Genomic DNA, 22,460 nt, shown 5'->3' with positions numbered 1-22,460 from the left:
TGTTTTAAAATGAGATATATTACACTAAAACACTGCTTTTAATGACTATAACAACATGTGTGTTCTTCCTCAGAGCAAATACAAGGAGGCCAGTAAGAAGGACATGCAGTCTGGCTCATTCACCACACTACGTGAGACTCGTGACACCGCCCACAGCAAGGAGATCAACAAGCTTGTCAGCGGGGTACAGCTGTCTCACGTTTATTTTAGAACTCACACTCGTAATCCTCAACATTTTTTTTTGTTGTTTCCTGCAATTTGCCCCTAACTTTCACGTCTCTTTTTACAGAAAATTTACAAAGCAAAGTTTGAGAAGGACAAGGGCAAGTCAGTGTACAACAACATGATAACTCCACCTGATGTTAAGCACGCCATGGAGGTGGCCAAAAACCAGAGCAACGTGAGTCATATCTACTACTATGCTAAAATAACACAACTTTGTCAAACTGTCTCAGCTCCATGATGGGAGAGTTCATACCATTTTTAGTTGTGATGTCATGTTCATGGTGGCTAAGTCTTAGTTCACTTCTACTCTTCAGGTTGCCTATAGGAAGGATGCCAAAGCCAGCCTGCACTATACTACTGTGGCGGACAGACCTGACATCAAGAAGGCTACTCAGGCTTCCAAACTCATCAGTCAGGTAATTAGCAAGCAGATGCATAAACTCTGTGGAGGTTCAAGACTTTGTGTCCACACAAAGGCAGAAATTAGCATTACTTATTGGAATCAGAAGATTAAAACAGTGTGTACACATTTCTTTTTTTCTTCTTTTTTCTCATTGTGTACAAGGCTGTTTTTCTTTGCCACAGTTAGTCAGAAATAGATGTAGACACACCTTCTTCATGTATGATGTCTCTCTCCTCAGCAAGTATTTCGAAAACAGTAGTATAAATGTGAACAAGACCACCACCTACGAAGCTGAATTTCTTTAACAAATGCACTATATGATGGTAAAGTGCACATACATACACCACAACAATGATGAGTTAACACAAAAGATGTACCATAAAAAAACACTGAAGACCACATACCCATCACTGTAGCTTGTACATGGTCTAGTGATTCTTGTTTGGTTTTGTCTCCATCAGGTTGGATACCGTGAGAAGGCCCGTGAGGAGGCCAGCCGTGGAGGTTCTCTGGCCCACCGCCCAGACATCGCTCTGGCCACTGAGGTGTCCAAGCTGACCAGCCAGGTACACAAACCAAATCAACCACCTGTTTCGTGAAGCTCCAGGCCATTCCTTTGGTTGTTGTTGGTTTTTTTTTTGGTTTTTTTACAGTTACCACCTTTGAGATGTTTCCTTTCTTTATCTCACAGTCAAGATGGCTGGCGTCAGTCAGTGGAAGTCATATTACCCCAGCAAAATTCAGCTGTCGGGTGTTATTGTCAGATCAGCTTTCTTAAGCCTGTAATACATGCAGATTAGTATTGCTGTAGTAGATGCTCTAACTATAGATCTAGCAGCTCTTTCATAGTGCTTCCTCTGCCAGCCTGCATTACAACCCATGTCTCACTCTGTCACTGTGAGTTCATGAAAGTAGATGTACTTGCTTATTAACTGCCCATATCATAACCTTTTATATGTTCCATCTTCATCCTGTCCTCAAATCTGTCCTCCTATACTGCTCCTCTCTCTCCATCGTTCTATCTTTCACCCTCCTCCTATTCCTCTTTCCTTTCCTTTCCTCTCCTCTCTCTTTCCATTATGTCTTAGTCTTTGTGTTCTCATGACTGCATCTCACTGCGCTTTGTAGGTGGAGGCCAAGCCCTCCCTCCATGGAACTGCCTCCTATGATACTCCCCAGATGCGCCACATTAAGAAAATGAGTGCCGTGACTAGTAATGTAAGGAGGTTAATGCCCTGAAACCAAAGGGCTGCTACTACACGTTTGTTTCTTCTGTCTTTCTGTGCCCCTCTTGATTGACTGATTTCTGATGTTACTGTGGGGTTCACTGCGCCTTTTCCACGCACTGTAGGAGGTTTTCTTTTGATCTCATTTGGATGTTCAAAACCCACAAAGTTATTATTCTGATTTTGCTTGCAAACTAGCATTGTGTGCATCCTCTGCTCTTCTGTTTCCCTGCTTCACTGCTGAGCATAGACAAGCACTGCATTACTGTGTTATTTGCAATTTTTTCCTTATGTGTTAATGGATCATATTTGTTGTTACTCTTTTTCTACTCGTTTCCTCCTCTGTCATCATGTCTGTCTCTGAATAATTGAATGTAAGGATCTGTCTCCTTTGTGCACACTTCTTTCCTAACTCGTGTGTACATCCAGCAGCCAACTAGCTGAGTTTCTTCATTTTTGATTGTGAAGACTAGAGGGCAGTGCGGACCTTCTGAAATGATGGTAGACTTAATCATTTTGTAAAAATAACAATACAGATTAATGAATTATTGCTGCTGGATTTACACATTTTCTAAGACTGTCTCACTTTGTCTCTAAAGCTGGTCGATTTTACCTCTGAAACAGGATCACAGTCCTACAGCCTCACATCTTCCATACTTTATTATAGAGTATAGGAAGTCTGTGTTGTATTTATGTAGATGGTAGAATGCTGTTTACAGTCGGCACTAGGATGCATCTTGGGTAAGCAGGGCTCTAGACGAAGGTGTAAATTCACTCAAAATACATTCAGAACACAGTTGGATTTAATCACTCAACACACCAGTCAGCACTGAACGCTACATATAAAACACATATACAATCAGATGCGGGCATGGGAGGAGAAATCCAATCACGGGTGGTCTTGAGTATCAGTTGAGATGCATCCTGTTTGCTTGGCAACCACTTCCAAGCAAACTCTTGGAAGTCGACATTTACGTACTGCTCTGGAAGATGTTTTTTCAAGTGTTATTCCACAGGTCTGTAGAGTGCTGAGGATACAGAGAGACAGTATGACTGTACACCAGAACTGTCCAATGAATTATCTTTCATAATATATCCTCATGTTTATGTCTTGCATCTTTTCAAAATAAGGTAATATGACCATTTAACCATCTCTTTTAAAACCCTGTTAGCCTCTAAGACTAATTGGCGTCGTGATTGCTTAATGAAAATAGGGATGGAATTGGTGCATGGGAACATTAATTCAATCATTGGAAGATACGGTTTTTTTCTTGTATAACAAGGGATACAAACTAAAGCTGTGTGTTAATCTACAGAAGCGTCCAGTACAGTCCAAAGCCTTTTACACAAAACTACACAATATACAGAATATGAATCACTCATCCCTTTTTATACACTATAACAAAGCACTGTGTTGTCCTTTAACTGTTTCCGTCATGGTGTTTAAGTATACCACTGGTCCCAAAATGTTACCACTTTACACTAACTCTCACATACTGTCTATCCCACTACCCCAAAAGGTGAAGTACAAGCAGAAGTTTGAGGAGATGAAAGGAAAGAGGCCTATATATGACATGAAGGACAGTAAGATTTACAAGACTTTGAAGGATGCCAATGATCTGGCTAGTGAAGTAAGTGCTCATATAATCTGCAGCATGTCACATAATTCCTACAAATATTATATTTAACATTAAAGATGGCCTCATTGTGTGAAACATATAAAATCAAGAGATAATGTGTTGTTTGGGGATTGTTTTCTAGCAATTTCGCAAAACTAACTAACTAAAGCCTTTTTCAATAAGCAAGGAAGACCTCATTAATAATATGAGAATGTCACAATTTCAAATTCACAACACTCAACTATGAACTATATTCATTTATAATTATGATCATGTCTGCCATCACTACCCGCAGGTGAAGTACAAAGGGGATCTGAAGAAGATCCACAAGCCTGTGACTGACATGGCCGAGTCTCTGTCCATGCAGCACAACCTGAGCACCAGCAAGCTGTCCAGTGACGTAAGCCATCATCACCCTTTTTAACCCTCTCACATTCCCACCCAGGAGGCTGCTGGGAGTCGATTCAGTTTCAGTGCGCCCGCTGCGGCGCATTGAAACGCGTCTGACCGCAGCGTTTCCGTCACCCTCACGTACCTCAGTAACAATCAACAAGCTTTAGTCCATCCGCCATGTTGTGGATTTACACACTAAGTTCCTTCATCCATACATTCATTTTTTCTGTGACCTCATCTGGTAGTGATCCTTACCCTTCTCACCCTTTGACATTCCCATACTACCACCTTCTATAAACTCTCCCACATTTCTTTTTTTCTTCTCTTCTTTTATTTTTGATCCTGTAGTTGATACACAGCTACTTTTTTATTAATGATCACTTAACACACAACTCCCTGCTTCTCCATGATTTTAGACCATTTTAATATAAATGTTAACCATCATTTAAAATCTTTCATTTAATCTTTTTCTAGTCATATCATCATATTTTTTGACATTGCAAGAACTGTTTTCACAGTTATGAAAGTATTTATTTCTGTCATAAAATATGATACTCTTTTTTTTGTGCTGTTATGTTGGGAGTAAACTCCAGACACACACTCTTTTTCTTGTTTGCTGTACTGAGCTGTTTTACTTGATTGGGAATTCCCCTGTAGTACCGCTACAAGAAGAAATTTGAAGAGAGTAAGGGTCACTACCTTATGATTCCTGACACACCAGAACAGCTTCATCACAAGGAGGCTTCTGAACTCCAAAGCAACGTAAGTCGTACAGATTGCGTGGGGGGTCAATGATTACTGCACCGACCCCACCGACAACCCAAAGAAACTGCTGTGGGTTTCAACTTTCTTGTCAAACACGTGTGTATGTGATATCTGCTTCCCAGTTTTTCACTTTCATTATTACTGTCTGCTTCCTGGAGTTATAGAAAAGTAGTGTTGCATGTTAAATATAGAAATTGGGGACTATAGGGTAAACTTAAAAATCTTTTCTGAGTCACGACATATGTGTACGTTTTTGAAGAGTGAAGCCTTAACTTGAAGCTGTATCAATTCCACATCATAAAGAAATCCACAGGACCACTTGATACATTTTAACACTTAAATATAAAATGATATTTATTAGATAGTTATTAGAGATAAAAACAGTAAGAATAGTTGTTTAAAATTCCTCTTTACTAGACTACTAAATATTCCTTTCAGTTTCTTTTAAATTTGCTGTTCAACGTATGAACATAAATGACTGCAAACAGAAATTCATCGCATTTAGGTTTTATTTTTTATACATTTTACATGGGCCACAAAAAAATGTAAGAAATAAACCAACTTCTTTGAACCACAAACTATCTATAAAAAATAAATGTAATGAATTTACAGGAGGTATGTTACAAAAATGAGCTGTGAAAATATCAGCAGCATTGAAAGAAGCTGACATTACATTTGACGTATTCCAGGTGAAGTACAAGGAGAAGTATGAGAAGGAGAAGGGAAAGGCCATGCTGGACTTTGAGACTCCCACATATGTGACTGCTAAGGAAGCCCAGCACATGCAAAGCCAGGTAAACACTCTTGTCTGTCACCTCTGTGTTTCACCTGCTCACCACTTTTCTTCACAGGCCTCTCTCTGAAGATTCCTCAGCTCCTGCTTATATATTAACCTGTAATGTACTGCCTCTGGTTATATACATTGATACGCTTCAGCTCGTTGGATGTCCAGTTATTGTTTATATTAGACTTACTGTATGTTTCTTGAGTTTGGGAAAGCCTTTTACAGTGCCTTCAGTGCCAGTGTACTACATCAGGGTTGTATTACAGCAGCTTATTAGTTCAAATCAAATATCCTGGAAATGAAATCACAAGGTAGTCCTTCACCTTTTCCTATTATTTAACTAGCTGTGATCATACCCTCCACACTGGAAGAAGGCAGTGTAAAACGTGTTAAAGTTGAATGCCTTGTGTATTGTTGCTCCCTAATACTGTACATACTATGAGTTCGGATCTTCCTCCCATGATGAAGGGATGATAAAGGTAAAGTACACTTTTGTCACAGTCTATAAATATTTGATGGAGCCTGGAGTGTTCCACATTAGATTTTAACGGTGCAATAATAATCTCAAACAAAAATATATTATTAATTACATTTCTTTAAATTAAGAAGTAATAGTTGTTAAAGTTAAAAGCTTAAAAGAGCACACCAGTGGTGTTGTTTCATTTACTGGCATGTGGGCTATATATCATCTCACAATTACTGAGTTTACATTTGAATATTAATGCAGTGTAAAACAGTGTGCCTCATAAAGACATAATGAAGGGAAACTCTCAGAGCATGAGCAGGAGCTCTGATTGGCTAGCTGTTTAACTGAAATAAGATGGAATATGACAGGCTTTTTCAATCCCATTCAATTAATCATTGAAAGATAGATAAAATAAATATAATTATTTAATTGGCAAATGTAACGATCCTCATATTTTTGTTTTTGCCTTTTACTTTAACTTTTTAAAAATATATTTATATAAATAATTTAAATGCATATCCAATTCATTTCTTTTTTTATTCATCATTTTTTAATTGATTAAATAAATGTCTATAATTCTTCTGATGGCACACTTCAGCCTCCGTACTTTAGGATTGCTTTCTCACAGAAGCACACACACACACACACACACACACACACACACACACACACACACACACACACACACACACACACACACACCTGTCCTTGTAAGCAGAACGGTGCAGAACGAGGTAATGAGATAACTGCATTGTGAACCAGCACTGCCTGCATGTGGTTATCTGAGCTCTGTCTGTTCCCTGTCTTGTCTTTGCGGCCAATAGAAAGACTATAAGAAGGACTATGAAGAGTCCATGAGGGGCAAGAACCTCTCAGGCTTGGAGGTCACCCCTGCCATGTTACATGTCAGACACGCCACCAAAATAGCCAGCGAGGTAACTAAAGGATCATTTATCCCCTGACAACTTCCTCCCATCTCACCCGTGTTTTATAATCATACTAAGACTACATGACAATCACGGCCCCTTTATTCTGTCACCATCCTTTTTTTAAAACCTCTTGAGTGTTCCCTTTTGACTTTTTAAAGGTTCCCCAAGTGCAGTTTAGCTGTATTGTTTGCATGAATCACTACACAGTCCTAAACTATTAATGTTGCAACATGTTTATTGCGTGACTAGTACTGTAGTGGAGTAGCTTACATCTTTTTACATTTCACAATAAATGTATGATCTAGTAAAATACCACAGCAGCTTCATGTAAAAACAGCCTGCATGCTTTTTGTTGTTTTCTCTTGTGTCAGCACTGTTTTTATGGTGAAATACTGACTTAAATTGTTTTGTTGTTGTTGTTTCCATGCTCTATCTGATAAAAATGTTAGTTCACCTTGTCTTTTATCAGGATTCTTGCCAAAGTCACCAGCGTCTCCACTCTCTCTCTCTTTGAAAATGTTTTTAATAATGAAACAATATACTTAAACTCTGAATCTCTCACTTCTTGGATGAGTGTTTTTTGGAGGCCTTGGTGACTTTGAGCTTTAATGGACAAGCAGCAGAGCTTGCCCACTGTACTGTCTGTCTGTATGCCTTGGCCTGGCCTGCCTGTGTGCCTTTCTCTGCAGTCTCTCTGTTCTTCTTCCAACCTGTAGAAAGAATACAGGAGGGATCTAGAGGAGGGAGTGAAGGGTAAAGGGCTAACTGTGCTGGAGGAAACTCCGGAGCTTTTGAGAGCAAGGAATGCCACTCACATCCTTAGTGAGGTATGAAAGACCGACAGGTGATGAGAGCGGCGTCACACTCTCATCCAAGTGCCTTCCCACAACCCTGCTCTTGGCGCATCATCTGCTAAATCCTATCCCCTTAACTAAGCCTCATCATCACACTAAAAGGGCGACTGCTGGGTTTGACTCTTTCTCTTATCCCTGCTTGATGACATCACTAATGTTCAAGTGCTCTCCTTTCCTTTTTTCCATCTATAAAATCTAAACCCTGTTTTGATTTTCCTGTAACCTTTCTCTCATCTGTTCTCTTTTGTGTGATAAACATTGCACAAGGTACCAAAATCATATTTCATATTAGTTTTTAATATTGTGATTTGACATATATATATGACAATATTTTATATATACATATATATATATATATATATTTATATATATATGTCTGGGATTTTGCCCCTGACAGAGTGACTTGAGTTTATAATTTACTCATTTACATTATAGCAAATCATTTATTGTTTATGTCTTGTGTGGCGATACAAGACATTAACAGTAATGTGCTAAAGCAAGCGTCATGGTGGCATCAAAACTGTGTATAAAAAGCTATGATTTCTGGTCATTTGAGCTTGATTTTGTTGTTGTCTTTTGGTTAGCATATGTTCTGAGACATAACATAACATTTCTATTAGTAAGCAAGATAGAGTTAGTACTATAAAGCAGTTCCTTCATAAATAAACGGGAATTACTGAAATTTGAAAATGACTAATGATGCCTTAACACACTGTTCTGAAACCTGCAGTGCGGAACTTTTACATATGAATGAACATCAGTTACATTCAAGCCCTTACAAACGAGTTCACACAATGCTGATTAAGCCTATCACTGCCAGATATATCTCTCTGTACGTCACAGTATACACGGTTTGAAATCTTGGGTCGGGTGAAAGCGTACTGTGCATGCTCTATGTGCACAGCCCACTAGAGGCCTCCACTGCCCGAGCGGCTAACTTCTAGTTAGCTCTCTGCTAACTTGAAGAGAGATAAAAGAATTTAATAGTGCAGTTCTTCTAGACTTCCAAAATATTATTGGACTGAATGTATCAAATTCTCATAATAAAATGAGTCAATTCGTGGGGGTTGTGATGCTCAAAACAATGTATCCACCGTTTTACAGCTGCGACATTAGCGCAGCAGGCTACAGCAGTGTCAACTTGTTGTTGTAATTACTCTCCAGAAGGGGGAGACAAAAGTCCCGCACTCACGCTTTAACAACTGCTGTTTTTATTTTTCAGTTTTGAATGGAGCTTCACACACAAGCTGCTGTCCTTAATTTCCCTATTCTCCCTAATTCCTGCTAACCTTCTTCACTATTCCCCCCTAGGCGGTTTGGTTTTGCAGCCCTCCTCAGTACGAATGAGTAGAAATCCTATTGTTTAGAGTGATCTGCCAGTCATTTCAACTTCTAGCGAATATAGTACTTTTATGTCACACTTTGTAATCTGCCACATTTACAGAGAGAGTATAAGAAGTCACTGGAGCAGGAGATAAAGGGCAAAGGAATGTTGGCTTTGGCTACAGACACCCCAGACTTCATGAGGGCAAGGAACGCTACTGACATCCTCAGTCAGGTCTGAACCTTATTCTGTTTCATATAGTTTACTCTGAGCTGTCAATGATCCATATTCCCATGAATGAAATCAAAACATATGTAATCAGAAGCAGTTGTATTTTCTACTCTGGTTTTGATTACAGTTAAAGGAGGTCACAATTTGGGCTGACTGACACTTTTCTGTTCCTCAGGCTAAGTACAAGCATACCGCTGAGATGGACAGAGCCAGCTACACAACTGTCATCGACACTCCGGACATAATCCATGCTCAGCAGATGAGGAATATTGTCAGCAAGGTAGATTATCGGATGAACCAATTGTGCATCTGGACACAGTAGTATTTAAATCTAAAACTCAATTTAAATTAGGAATCCATGCTGATTTTGTTTTTGACCAACAGAAAAAGTACAGAGAGGAGGCCGATAAGACCATGTCTCACTATGTTCCGGTTTTCGACACTCCAGAGATGCAGAGAGTCCGTGAGAACCAGAAGAACTTCAGCACTGTAAGTAGAAAAAATGGTCAGAGGTTCTTCAGGTTAAAGGTTATACCTAGTGCCAGCGTCTGGTAGCTCTGTGTATGTCTCCATGTCTAGTGAAAAAGTATTTTCTTAAATACTTTATTTTGTGTACTGTTAGTGGAATGTCTTTTGTACCATGTTCGCTAATCTGGTTGATTCCAGTTGCAATTTAAATGTTTGATGTTCATTTTTGTGTTTTATTCAATTAAAATATTCTTCTCATCCTGAGAAGAAACTACAGTCACCCATTTTTTTGTTCTTAGGAATAAGTAGTTACTCACGTGTTTCCTGTCTCTTCTTCTTCTCGACCTCTTTATTATTGTGAAGCATTTTAACTGCACTTGTGTTTTTTCCTTTTAGCATCAATACCAGCTTGACCTTAAAAACATAAAGGGCAAAGTGTCTGCTGTAAAGGACACTCCTGAAATGCTTCGTGTTAAAGAAAATACAAAGAATTTCAGCTCGGTATCTACTTCACAATATTTTTTCTTAACATATTCTAATAACACGTCTTGACTTTACCTTCTTTTCTTTGTCTTTAACAAGCCCTGATGTGCCATCCTTATTTCTTTGGACCAGATACTTTTTAACCTTGTTAGATGGAGTTTTAATTCACGCCACTAACACTTTGACTATTTTCTCTCTAGCATTTAGATACTTGTTAGTGCAGAGCTTGTGTGTAGTTAAATATGTTGTTCATTGTACTATGTTGTTCTTGTGAGTCTTGTTTTATATGTTTGTCTCACTCTGTGTCTTTTAAATTAAATCAAGCAGCTAGTATTTCTTATTATCCAAGAGATAAATTCAGGCTAACTGTTGGGGGGCTGGTTTCATTCCTCATCCATGTTAAGATTTAGTACAAAGAGGATTTGGGTGGAGGAACAGCTTTGCCCGAGACCCCTGAGATGGAGAGAGTTAAACGCAATCAGCAGAACATTAGCACAGTACTCAAAAGAGTCACCCTGCCCTCCTGAATAAGCCTTCCTTTCATATTCCCTCCCTACAGTAGTGTCTGAGATCATAACCAGATTGCTCTCGACATGTAATCATTGTCCAATTTTCAATCCTTGTTTTTTTTATTTGACTTTTTTATATGGATTTTGCTTAGGAGTTGATTTATACACCAAATGGCCAAAGGTTTATGGTTTTCATTGTTTCTTTAGTTCCAGTGAAGGAAATCTCAATGCATATATCAGTTGAGACAAAACTGTTCTCCCAGCTTTGTGTCAACAGTTTGTGTAAGGCCCAAACATGACAATGTCTCCAAGCAATAAAAAAGTCCATTAAGAAATTGTTTTTTCCAGTTTGGTGTAGAACAACTGGACAGGGCTGCAGAGAGCCTGACTCACCCAACACCTTTGATGAACTGAAGTCAGGTCTTATGGCCTAACATCAGTCCCTGATCTCAATGATGCTCTTGTGGCTGATTGGGAGTAAATCCCTGCAGCCAGGTTACAAAATGTTGTTGAAAAGCCTCCTAGAAGAGAAGAGGCTGTTACACCAGCAGATTAATGCTGATGCTTTTTAAAAATCATCAACAATCACCCATGGGTGCAATGTTTCTGTCCACATACTTTTAGTCACAGTGTATATGGACCTTTTCTCCACCATATAATTTAATAACTGTTCATACAAGTTAACAACTTGTCCATCAGTTAGTACTCTGAGGGGTTCTGTAGGAATTCTCTCTCATGATAATTCATCATATCTAAACCCTGAAGTCATGAACTAAATTATCATCCATTTTCAAAACAGAACAAGCAAAAAACGTACTTAATTACCACTGTAAAATGTGATAATCAGTATCTTAACAATTTTTTTATATAATCATCTGTTCTAATAGGTATGCGTGGTGTGGTAGGTATAGGTGTGTGAATGGATGGACATGTCTGTGTCTACAGTACATACTGTGCTTTTTGTTTGTCTTTGTCTTATTGTGTACCTGTGTAACTTATGCAATGGGCAGATACAATACAAGGATGCCCTGAGTCAAGGCACAGCCATACCAGATCTTCCTGAGGTGAAGCGGGTCCGAGAAACCCAGAAGAATATCAGCTTGGTAGAGAAACACAACTGCAGTGATCCTTCTATCCCTTTAAAATCATTCCCAAAACACCATCTGACTTTTCCCTACCTGGAAGTCTAGAGATCTTTTATCTTCCATATTTCAGCCCCAATTATCCCTCCTCCATCCTAACTACGTTTCATAAATCACACCTTTTTACCCGTGATGGTTGATTTGATTTTGAACTCATTTTTCCATAGAAACAGAATTTCCTCCCATATTTCCCAAAAGAATTAGTTTTTACATTTTCCATCCCACTAGAATTTTTTTAATCATTTATTTTCGGATAACTAACCATTATTTGAGTGTGTTATCACCATATTTGACTTTTTTGTGCTGTCTCATTCAAAGAATCAATACAAAGAAGAGTTGGGACAAGGCACATCAGTACCAAAGACCCCAGAGATGGAGAGAGTTAGACGCAATCAGCACAATATTAGCACGGTACTCCACAGAGTCACCCTTCATCTCCTCCTAAATAAGCCTTTCCATCCATATTCCCTCCCTACAGTAGTGTCTGAGAACATAACCAGACTTCTCCTGACATGTAATCATTGTCCAAATGATAACCATTTTCAATCCTTATTTTTTTTATTTGACTTTTATATGGATTTTGCTTAGGAGTTGTATTATACACCAAATGACCAAAAGTTTGTGGACACCTGGGACTGTTTTTCATTGTTTGTTTAGTTCCAGTGAAGGAGATCTCAATGCAGACTTCAATTTAGAGAACACTGTTCTCCCAGCTTTGTGTCAACAGTTTGTTTAAGGCCCAATCGTGACAATGTCTCCAAGCACTAAACAAGTCCAATAAGAAAGGGTTTTCCCAGTTTTGTGTAGAAGAACTTGACAGGGCTGCAGAGAGCCCTGATCTCAAACTCACCCAACACCTTGGATAAACTGAAGTCAGGCCTTATGGCCTAACATCAGTCCCTGATCTCAATGATGCTCTTGTGGCTGATTGGGAGTAAATCCCTGGAGCCAGGTTACAAAAGGTTGTTGAAAAGCCTCCTATAAGAGCAGAGGCTGTTACACCAGCAGATTAATGCTGATGCTTTTTAAAAATCATCAACAAATACATATCAGTACAATGCTCTTGTCCACATACTTTTAGTCACAGTGTATATGGACCTTTTCTCCACCATATAATTTAATAACTGTTCATACAAGTTAACAACTTGTCCATCAGTTAGTACTCTGAGGGTTCTGTAGGAATTCTCTCTCATGATAATTCATCATATCTAAACAATGAAATCATGAACTAAATGAATTATCATCCATGTTGAAAAGAGATTGACATAAACGTACTCAACTACCAATATAAAATGTGATAATCAGTATCATAACAATTTTTGATATAATAAGTATGCCGATGTGTGTGAATGGATGGACATGTCTGTGTCTACAGTACATACTGTGCATTTTGTTTGTCTTTGTCTTATTGTGTACCTGTGTAACTTATGTAATGGGCAGATACAATACAAGGATGCCCTGAGTCAAGGCACAGCCATACCAGATCTTCCTGAGGTGAAGCGGGTCCGAGAAACCCAGAAGAATATCAGCTTGGTAGAGAAACACAACTGCAGTGATCCTTCTATCCCTTTAAAATCATTCCCAAAACACCATCTGACTTTTCCCTACCTGGAAGAGAGATCTTTTATCTTCCATATTTCAGCCCCAATTATCCCTCCTCCATCCTAACTACGTTTCATAAATCACACCTTTTACCCGTGTTGGTTGATTTGATTTTGAACTCATGTTTCCACAATAAAAAAGAATTTCCTCCCATATTTCCCAAAAGAATTAGTTTTTACATTTTCCATCCCACTAGAATTGTTTAATGATCTATTTTCAGCATTACTTCTTTCCTACTTTGAAAACTAATCATTATTTGAGTGTGTTATCACCATATTTGACTTTTTTGTGCTGTCTCATTCAAAGAATCAATACAAAGAAGAGTTGGGACAAGGCACATCAGTACCAAAGACCCCAGAGATGGAGAGAGTTAGACGCAATCAGCACAATATTAGCACGGTACTCCACAGAGTCACCCTGCACTCCTTCATCTCCTCCTGAATAAGTCTTTCCATCCATATTCCCTCCCTACAGTAGTGTCTGAGAACATAACCAGACTTCTCCTGACATGTAATCATTGTCCAAATGATAACCATTTTCAATCCTTGTTTTTTTATTTGACTTTTCTTTTTAAGAATTTTGATTAGGAGTTGAATGATACACCAAATGGCCAAAGGTTTGTGGACACCTGAGACTGTTTTTCAGTGTTTGGATTAGGCATCTTATAGATCCATGTTGATCTGTAAAGGAGATCTCAATGCAGACTTCAATTTAGAGAACACTGTTCTCCCAGCTTTGTGTCAACAGTTTGTTTAAGGCCCAATCATGACAATGTCTCCAAGCACTAAACAAGTCCAAGAAAAAATGGTTTTCCCAGTTTGGTGTAGAAGAACTTGACAGGGCTGCAGAGAGCCCTGATCTCAAACTCACCCAACACCTTAGATGAACTGGAGTCAGGCCTTATGGCCTAACATCAGTCCCTGATCTCAATGATGCTCTGATTGGGAGTAAATCCCTGGAGCCAGGTTACAAAATGTCAACAATCACCTATGGGTGCAATGTTTCTGTCCACATACTTTTAGTCACAGTGTATATGGACCTTTTCTCCACCATATCATTTAATAACTGTTCATACAAGTTAACAACTTGTCCATCAGTTAGTACTCTGAGGGTTCTGCAGGAATTCTCTCTCATGATAATTCATCATATCTAAACCCTGAAGTCATGAACTAAATTATCATCTATTTTGAAAAGAGATTGACATAAACGTATCTAATTACCACTGCAAAATGTGATAATCAGTATCTTAACAATTTTTGATATAATAAGTATGCTGATGAGTGTGAATGGATGGACATGTCTGTGTCTACAGTACATACTGTGCTTTTTGTTTGTCTTTGTCTTATTGTGTACCTGTGTAACTTATGCAATGGGCAGATACAATACAAGGATGCCCTGAGTCAAGGCACAGCCATACCAGATCTTCCTGAGGTGAAGCGGGTCCGAGAAACCCAGAAGAATATCAGCTTGGTAGAGAAACACTACTGCAGTGATCCTTCTATCCCTTTAAAATCATTCCCAAAACACCATCTGACTTTTCCCTACCTGGAAGTCTAGAGATCTTTTATCTTCCACATTTCAGCCCCAATTATCCCTCCTCCATCCTAACTACGTTTCATAAATCACACCTTTTTACCCGTGTTGGTTGAGTTGATTTAGAATTCCATGAATAATTTCCTCCCATATCTCCCAAAATAATTAGTTTTAACATTTTTCATCCCCCTAGAATCTTTTTAATCATTTATTTTCGGATAACTAACCATTATTTGAGTGTGTTATCACCATATTTGACTTTTTTGTGCTGTCTCATTCAAAGAATCAATACAAAGAAGAGTTGGGACAAGGCACATCAGTACCAAAGACCCCAGAGATGGAGAGAGTTAGACGCAATCAGCAGAATATTAGCACGGTATTCTATAATGTGACCTAGTATCCTCCTGTTACCTGTGATTTTCCTCCATCCACCATTCTGCCTCACTCTCATCTTCCACCAACAAACCAGCTTAACAACTCTCCTGAGCCTTCACAAAGTCCTTTAGAGTTACAAACGTTTAGGCTTCCCACATCAAACCCACCCCGTAGTGATAACACCAATGGGTGTTATGTCACTAACATGACACGCTTCTTCATTTCTCAGGAAAAAAAGTGTGTTTAATTCCATGTTCTGTGTCTGTTGTGCTGTGCTGTGTTGTCTTTCTTTCTCCCTGATATTGTCTCTGATTGATACCTGATCTTTACTCTTTTTTTTCCTTCCATTTTTCCTCCACGGAACCTTCTGTTGGGTAGATTAAATACAAGGACTCTGTGGGTGGAGGCACAGCTATACCAGACCTCCCAGAGGTGAAGCGGGTCAAAGAAACCCAGAGGCACATCAGCTCGGTAGTGGACCACAACCGAACCACGTGTGCTCCTAACGGTTGAGAGTGGACAGTAGTGCCCATCAATAATGCCCCTTCATAAACCCATTTCCTGCTCCCCCCCCCTTCCCTTTCCCTTGCCATCAACTCACACTCTCATCACCTCTCGCTCACTTCATCCATCTTCATCCAAGGTGCAGACTGCTGTTTCCTGAGCTCCAGCCCTGCATCATCACCACCTTGACCCTAATGCAGCCTTCACTTCCCTTCACGCATTTTTTTCTTTCCTCCTCCTAGTTTCTCAAATCATCTTTAATCCTCAATCATCAACCCCTCAAGATGACCACCCCCCCCCACCCCTACCCTCTACCCTCTACCCCCCCTACCCACAATGTACAGTATTGTCTAACCTGCAGCCCAGCTTTCTGCAGAGTGCTGCTCTGTTAATTTCCACTTCACAGCGAATGACAAGCTAAATGTCCTGCTGAAGCGTGAGAATTGTGTTTGTCTCTACAACAGTGATTCTGGCAGGTCAACAGGATCTGCCAGGATAAATCACACTATAGGACCAGTTTCTCAGACAGTGTTTAAATATCCTAATCTAGCAAATATCAACTGAAACCAATTCCTACTCTGACATCAATGAATCATGTTTCCTTGTAAATTTCCTGAAAACGACCTTTGTCTTTTACCCTTTAGTGTGAAGTCTACTCAAGTCTATGAAAGCAGTCCTATAGGTGTGTTTTGTGTGTGTGGTTCAGAGTATCTGACTGGCCCTTTGGGGCACTGTGCTTCTGTCCTATAGGTGTTGTATAAGGACAGTTCAGCCAAAGGAACTCCTGTGGTGTTTACTCCAGAGATGGAGCGGGTCAAAAGGAACCAAGAAAACATTAGCTCGGTACCTTCAGAACAACAGGAAGAACATATTCTACTGAAGAAATGTTCTACCATTACCCAACGTTAACCCTTTTCTAACTGACGTGTCCCCTAGCCCCAGTTAATCATATTAATTCCCCCCCACTGTCCTCTCTTTTAAATGTTTAGTGCCACCAACTGTGGTGTGTCTGTGTACATCATCCCTACTAACCTCTTGTGTTGTTGAAACTACTCCACTTCATCTTGTTCTCCTGCCGTTCTCCCACTGAAGATTGAAATGGAATCACGTTTCATTTAATAGTTCAGCCTCTTAATAAATATCTCCCTGCTAATTCATTTGTCTGGTATCCCAATAATGACCCAGCAGCCTGTCTGTCCTGTCAGTTTTCTTACCATTCAGTCTCTCTACCACACCCTTTGTGCTGTGGATTCTAACGTCTACTTCATACTTCAGTTTTTTAAAGGTTTCAGTTACTCACCATGTGTCCTCTGCCCCTTCTGTCGTTGTCCTGTCCCCGCCTTCCACCAGGTCCTGTACTCGGACAGTTTCCGTAAGCAGGTCCAAGGCAAGGCCGCCTTCGTTCTGGACACACCTGAGATGAGGCGTGTCAAGGAGACCCAGCGCATCATTTCTGGAGTAAGCCTTTGTTGTTTCTTACTGTGTTAGGTGTTAGGTTTTTTATTTTTCTCTGGGTAGTTTGGGGAGGATAGGGCATTTAGTGCTCTAAAGAGTATTTACGTGAGCAGGATGGTGCATGATGCATCAACTGGCTGACATAACATACATATCACCAAATTAAAAGAATTCAATTTGAGTGTTATTTTTGTAGTTTTGGCCATCATTCTTATCAGTAATCATTAAATTATGCTCACCGGCTTAAATCCTTAGACCTGGGAATGTGGTGACATCACTATAAAGAAGTGAGATTACGTCAGAAAGGGCAACAAACAAAAGGAAGACAGACAATCAGACACGTTTTAATTAAAGTCTGAGGTTAGCCAAATTTATTTGAAAGATAAAATAAAGGAAGACAGTTAAAATTGTTGTCCAATCTGTCTATTGTAAATACTTACCATGGATACTATGACTTAAAAACTGTGGTTATACTTACACGACCTGTGTTCTCCAGGTGAAATACCACGAGGACTTTGAGAAGAGCAAGGGCAGCTTCACTGCCACCACCTCTGACCCTGTGACAGAGCGTGTGAAGAAGAACACTCAGGATTTCAGCGACATCAACTACCGTGGCATCCAGAGGCGCGTGGTGGAGATGGAGAGGAGACGCGCCATCGAGCACGACCAGGAGACCATCACTGGTACACAACCACCACATCTTATATCGGGACTACGTAGAACAGAATTCATTGTTGTACATTTGAGCTAGCAATCACTGGGCTGATCCTGTCATTGACTTTGTGTCCTCAGATCTGCGTGTGTGGCGCACAAACCCCGGCTCTGTGTTTGACTACGACCCTGCTGAGGACAACATCCAGTCCAGGAGTCTGCACATGATGTCAGGTGAGTTGAGACACTGACTCGTGATAGCTCTTATGAAGCAGACATTGTTTTAGTTGATTTGGTGAATGCAATTTGTGATTATATACTGCTAATCTACATACTAGCCATAACAGGTTTGCACCAGTTATGGCTAGTATCTAAATGTTATATTTTATACTAACACTGTATTTTAAATGAAGAGCAACTTTTCATATCTTTACCATTGACACTGTTCTGACAGTGCAAGCTCAGCGTCGCAGCAAGGAGCACTCCCGCTCCACCAGCGCTCTGAGCGGCCTGGGTGACGAGAAGTCAGAGCCGTCTCAGGAAGGCGACCACCACATGTCCCTCTACAGCAACGGCTTTGGTGCCTCCTCCATTGGTAACGATCCAGAAGCTCCACAACAAACCTCAACAAATACAGACTGTTGTTTGATGCGTATCAGTGAACTCTGATTGCGTGGTGACTTATCTGTGGTTTCTTTTCTTCTTTTTCTTCTGCAGGATACCAGCATGCTAAGACTGTGGAGCTGCAGCAGAGGTCATCATCAGTGGCCACCCAGCAGACCACAGTGTCCTCTGTCCCATCACACCCCTCCACCACAGGGGTTAGTGACACACACACACACACACACACACACACACACACACACACACACACACACACACACACACACACACACACACACACACACACACACACACACACACACACATTAAACACACACACACTTACTCTCAGTAAACCAGATTAAACTAAGACCAAAATAAGACAAAAATAACCAGACCAAAATAAGACAGTGTGTGTTCATGGTATTAAAGGAATGTCATTGGTGGATTTTTTAATCATTTTGGAGAAATAATGGAGCTCTGTGACATGGAGGAATAAAGCTATCAGGCTTCAGCAACATAGATAATACTTGTTAATAGATCAGATCATTGTTGGTTTTGGTCTTTTAAAGGGATTTGTTAACAATAAACAAATCCAGATGTTATCCTTTGACCTCTTGCACTACCATCTTCATATACATGCACCTCTGACTTCTTCCCTTTATTCTGTGCAGAAAACCGTACGCGCCATTTACGACTACTCAGCAGCCGACAACGATGAGGTGTCCTTCAAGGACAGCGACGTCATCGTGAACGTCCAGGCCATCGACGAGGGCTGGATGTACGGTACCGTGCAGCGCACCGGCAAGACCGGCATGCTGCCAGCCAACTACGTTGAAGCAATTTAAATAAAGACAGAGCCCGCCCATCATCCCTCAGGATTGGGCGAGACACATCCACAGGGCCAACCGATTGGTCTTCCTCCAGCGATCACAACTGTGGCTTAGTGCAATGTGTAGCTTTCAGTCTCTTGTAGCTCTGTAAGTGTATTTTTATTGTGTTGTAATTCTCACTGTCTGTTATAATCATTCATATGCTGTTGCTGCTGTTGCCTGTGGATGTGATGTAAGCATCTGAAACATGACATATAAATATTTCTGATTATACATACTAATCCTATGATGAATGACAGACAATTTACATTTGTTTTGACTTTTAAAAACAAGGCTCGCCCGCATAAGTCCCGGCCCGTTATTCTGTAAATCTCAAAAATATTTAAAACATATAAAGAAGTTTGTGTCTGAGTTGTATGGAGAGAGTATTTCCTCATGAAAACACTTAAGCTGTTCCTGTTAAACCTTTAATGGAAATTCTATGGAGAGAAAAAGATCAACAACATAAATAATAATGAAAGTAATGAAAGCCAGCATAAACGTCCTCCATGATCAAACCACTCCTAAAGAAGAAGAGTTAAATGAGACAAGCCCCAGTCTTCCCTCCTATACTGAAGGCTGGCCATTAGTAGAATGTGTGTTTTTTTTTCTTCCGATTACGTACAGTAGGTCCTGAAGTAAAGGACGTCTTCTACTTTTAATCAGTAGTTAATAAAGCACACTAAGCTCCTGCAGTTCTCTGCGTCCTTCTTTTTATTCTCATATTTGACTTCTGGCACCTTCCATACATTTTATTTTCCTTCTCTGCAGTCTTTACAGTGTAGCTGCTGAATGGTTCTTTTAATTGTAATTCAGAAGCATTTACATTAGTGGACAGATTCCCTCATATCAAAACACACAGATCCATTAGAAGCTGACTAATACTGGATTTTTGACACTAATAGAGATTCAAAAAAATCAATATTCGAGAGTTTAAAGAATCCAATAACAAATGTCTAAAATTAGATTAGATTTCATTAGATAATTAAGGGGTTGTGATCAAAGTACAGCACATGATGAAAAATAAGCTTGTTAGTGCTCTCTAGTGGACAAACTATGAAATGTTTATCCCATATGTCCCAATTCAGAGCTCAGAGGAGTTCAGTTACAGCTTTTAGGGCGTTCTCTGCATAACTTATCATTTTTGAGAAGTGTAATTTTTAGTTAATAAAATATAACAAATTAATAATTATAATGGTATTGTTAGAATAATTTATAATTTGTCAAAATTATTTATTCAATGTTTAGAAAATCGTTTGGTTTGATTTCAGTTATTGTTGTAACAATAAACTCACTGACTGGAGCAGTCTGCTTCTTAATACAGCTGTTTCCACTCCAGATCCTGCTGTGTCCCTAGTTGCAGGCTCTGCTTATAAGAAAGTATTTTTGGCATAAATATAGAGTGACAACAAAATCAACCAATCAAAATTTGATTTGTGGTGATTGGGACATAATGTGGCTTGTTGCTACTGCTGGATACTGAAAAGAACAGCAGCTAACAAGGATGTTGACATTGTGGTTGATTTGCTTCTAAATCCATTTTCAAGGCAACGTTTTCAGGATAAGAAAGAAACCTTTTAAAGGGAGAGGCCAAAACATTAACTGGAAGGGCTCACACAGGCAGGCATGGGCTTCCTGTGGCACTTTACGGAGGGTAACTATGACCGCTACGGCTGACCAAGGATGGATTTTGTCTGTGACTGCTGAGTCTGGTTATATTATGTAAGATTGTTGTTGGCAATGCTTGTATTTGCTGCTGTGTGATATATGGCCTAGTTTCTATCTTACTAATATTGTAATGTTTATGGATAGTATTGATAGTAGGAGGCAGGGTTATTATAGTTTTTCATTAGTTTTAATTTTTATGTAGTTTTTCAGTTTGCTTTTTTAGTTTAACAAGTAATGAAGTAGTTTTAGTTTAGTTTTTATTTTGAGGAATTGACTAGTTTTAGTTTAGTTTTAGTCTCAGTATGAGTGTTTCAGGTATTAGGAGGAAAGCCTTGATTAGTAGAAGCTGTAAAGGATGAAATAATGCTGACACTGAGGTCAAATGAGCTGTGATTGTATTTGTCTCCTTACTGATACTAGCCTGTTATCTCAACAAGTCAAACTGACCCCAATACAGTCTAACGGAGAACTAAAACTAAGCTGATTTTATCTGCAATTCACTTTAGTTTTAGTTAGTTTTGCATTGTTCATTGTACTAAAAATGTTATTATTATTTTTTTTCACTGCTAGTTTTAGTTTTAGTTAACTATAATAACCCTGGTGGCTATTGGTTCATTGATGAAGTGTGCTTAGAAAAACTACAAGGCAGTTATGGCCCAGAGATGGCTAAGGTACCTTGTGTTTGAGTAGTTTCAGGATGTTGAGCCGTTATTTTTTGTCATGGGTTTATTTTTATGTGGATTTATTGACGTAGTTTCCATATGGTTTTGATTTTAGTGGAGACTGAGTGTGCTGTATGTGCGTGTGTGAGTATAGGGGGTCACCATTGCAGTCCCAGTGAAAGACCCCACGGTCCGCTACCGTCAGAGCTTATAACCCTGATGCGTAGAGTCCATTAACTGATTAGTTGAAAACTATTAATCACCACCTATGTTGATAGAAAATCACTCCAAACAGTCATGTATATTTTCTGGTTATTTTAGTCTTCTATGACCTTTTAATGACGTTTTAAAGACCAGATGAGATATTCATGAATCTAGAAAATAATCTAGATTCATGAATAATAAAATTAAGCTGTTGTCCTGCTAATGTAGTTATGTATAGTTATGACTACTGCTACCTATCTCATAGTCTTGTGTGGGGTTTCCACAGTGCTAGATAATAGTTCAAAGTGAATCTAACTAGTACAAAGTGTTTTTTTACTATATGAAACAGTTTGTCCTGGCAGTGTTCATTTTGGCCAACTCATGGATTTAACATTACTGTGCAGTTCCAGTATTTGCACTCATAAACAGCAGCCGCAGACATGACTGAATGATGAAGTGAAATTGAAAATGAAACCGTAAATATCGGAGGAGAAGACAGTCACCACTTCC

At 39.4% G+C, this 22,460-nt stretch overlaps 1 protein-coding gene across 1 annotated transcript in view; it reads left to right on the top strand.

The window, feature by feature from the left end:
• The window catches only part of neb (nebulin), a 66,461-nt gene extending 46,350 nt beyond the window's left edge, over nucleotides 1-20,111 (top strand). Inside the window, 28 exon segments of the mRNA XM_062432233.1 lie at nucleotides 74-184; nucleotides 290-400; nucleotides 540-641; nucleotides 1,090-1,194; nucleotides 1,757-1,846; nucleotides 3,375-3,485; nucleotides 3,769-3,873; nucleotides 4,524-4,628; nucleotides 5,321-5,425; nucleotides 6,706-6,816; nucleotides 7,527-7,637; nucleotides 9,109-9,222; nucleotides 9,395-9,499; nucleotides 9,604-9,708; nucleotides 10,084-10,188; nucleotides 10,575-10,667; nucleotides 11,690-11,782; nucleotides 13,262-13,354; nucleotides 14,801-14,893; nucleotides 15,240-15,332; nucleotides 15,710-15,802; nucleotides 16,586-16,678; nucleotides 17,186-17,293; nucleotides 17,787-17,973; nucleotides 18,083-18,175; nucleotides 18,396-18,536; nucleotides 18,659-18,762; nucleotides 19,219-20,111. Coding sequence (XP_062288217.1) covers nucleotides 74-184; nucleotides 290-400; nucleotides 540-641; nucleotides 1,090-1,194; nucleotides 1,757-1,846; nucleotides 3,375-3,485; nucleotides 3,769-3,873; nucleotides 4,524-4,628; nucleotides 5,321-5,425; nucleotides 6,706-6,816; nucleotides 7,527-7,637; nucleotides 9,109-9,222; nucleotides 9,395-9,499; nucleotides 9,604-9,708; nucleotides 10,084-10,188; nucleotides 10,575-10,667; nucleotides 11,690-11,782; nucleotides 13,262-13,354; nucleotides 14,801-14,893; nucleotides 15,240-15,332; nucleotides 15,710-15,802; nucleotides 16,586-16,678; nucleotides 17,186-17,293; nucleotides 17,787-17,973; nucleotides 18,083-18,175; nucleotides 18,396-18,536; nucleotides 18,659-18,762; nucleotides 19,219-19,392 — 3,054 coding nt within the window. The 3' untranslated portion in view covers nucleotides 19,393-20,111.
• The last annotated feature ends 2,349 nt before the right edge of the window (nucleotides 20,112-22,460 follow it).

The sequence above is a fragment of the Scomber scombrus genome, chromosome 13, assembly GCF_963691925.1.
Source record: "Scomber scombrus chromosome 13, fScoSco1.1, whole genome shotgun sequence".
Taxonomy (NCBI): Eukaryota; Metazoa; Chordata; class Actinopteri; order Scombriformes; family Scombridae; genus Scomber; species Scomber scombrus.
Note: the sequence above shows the minus strand (reverse complement) of the source record. Positions and strands in the feature narration are given on the sequence as shown.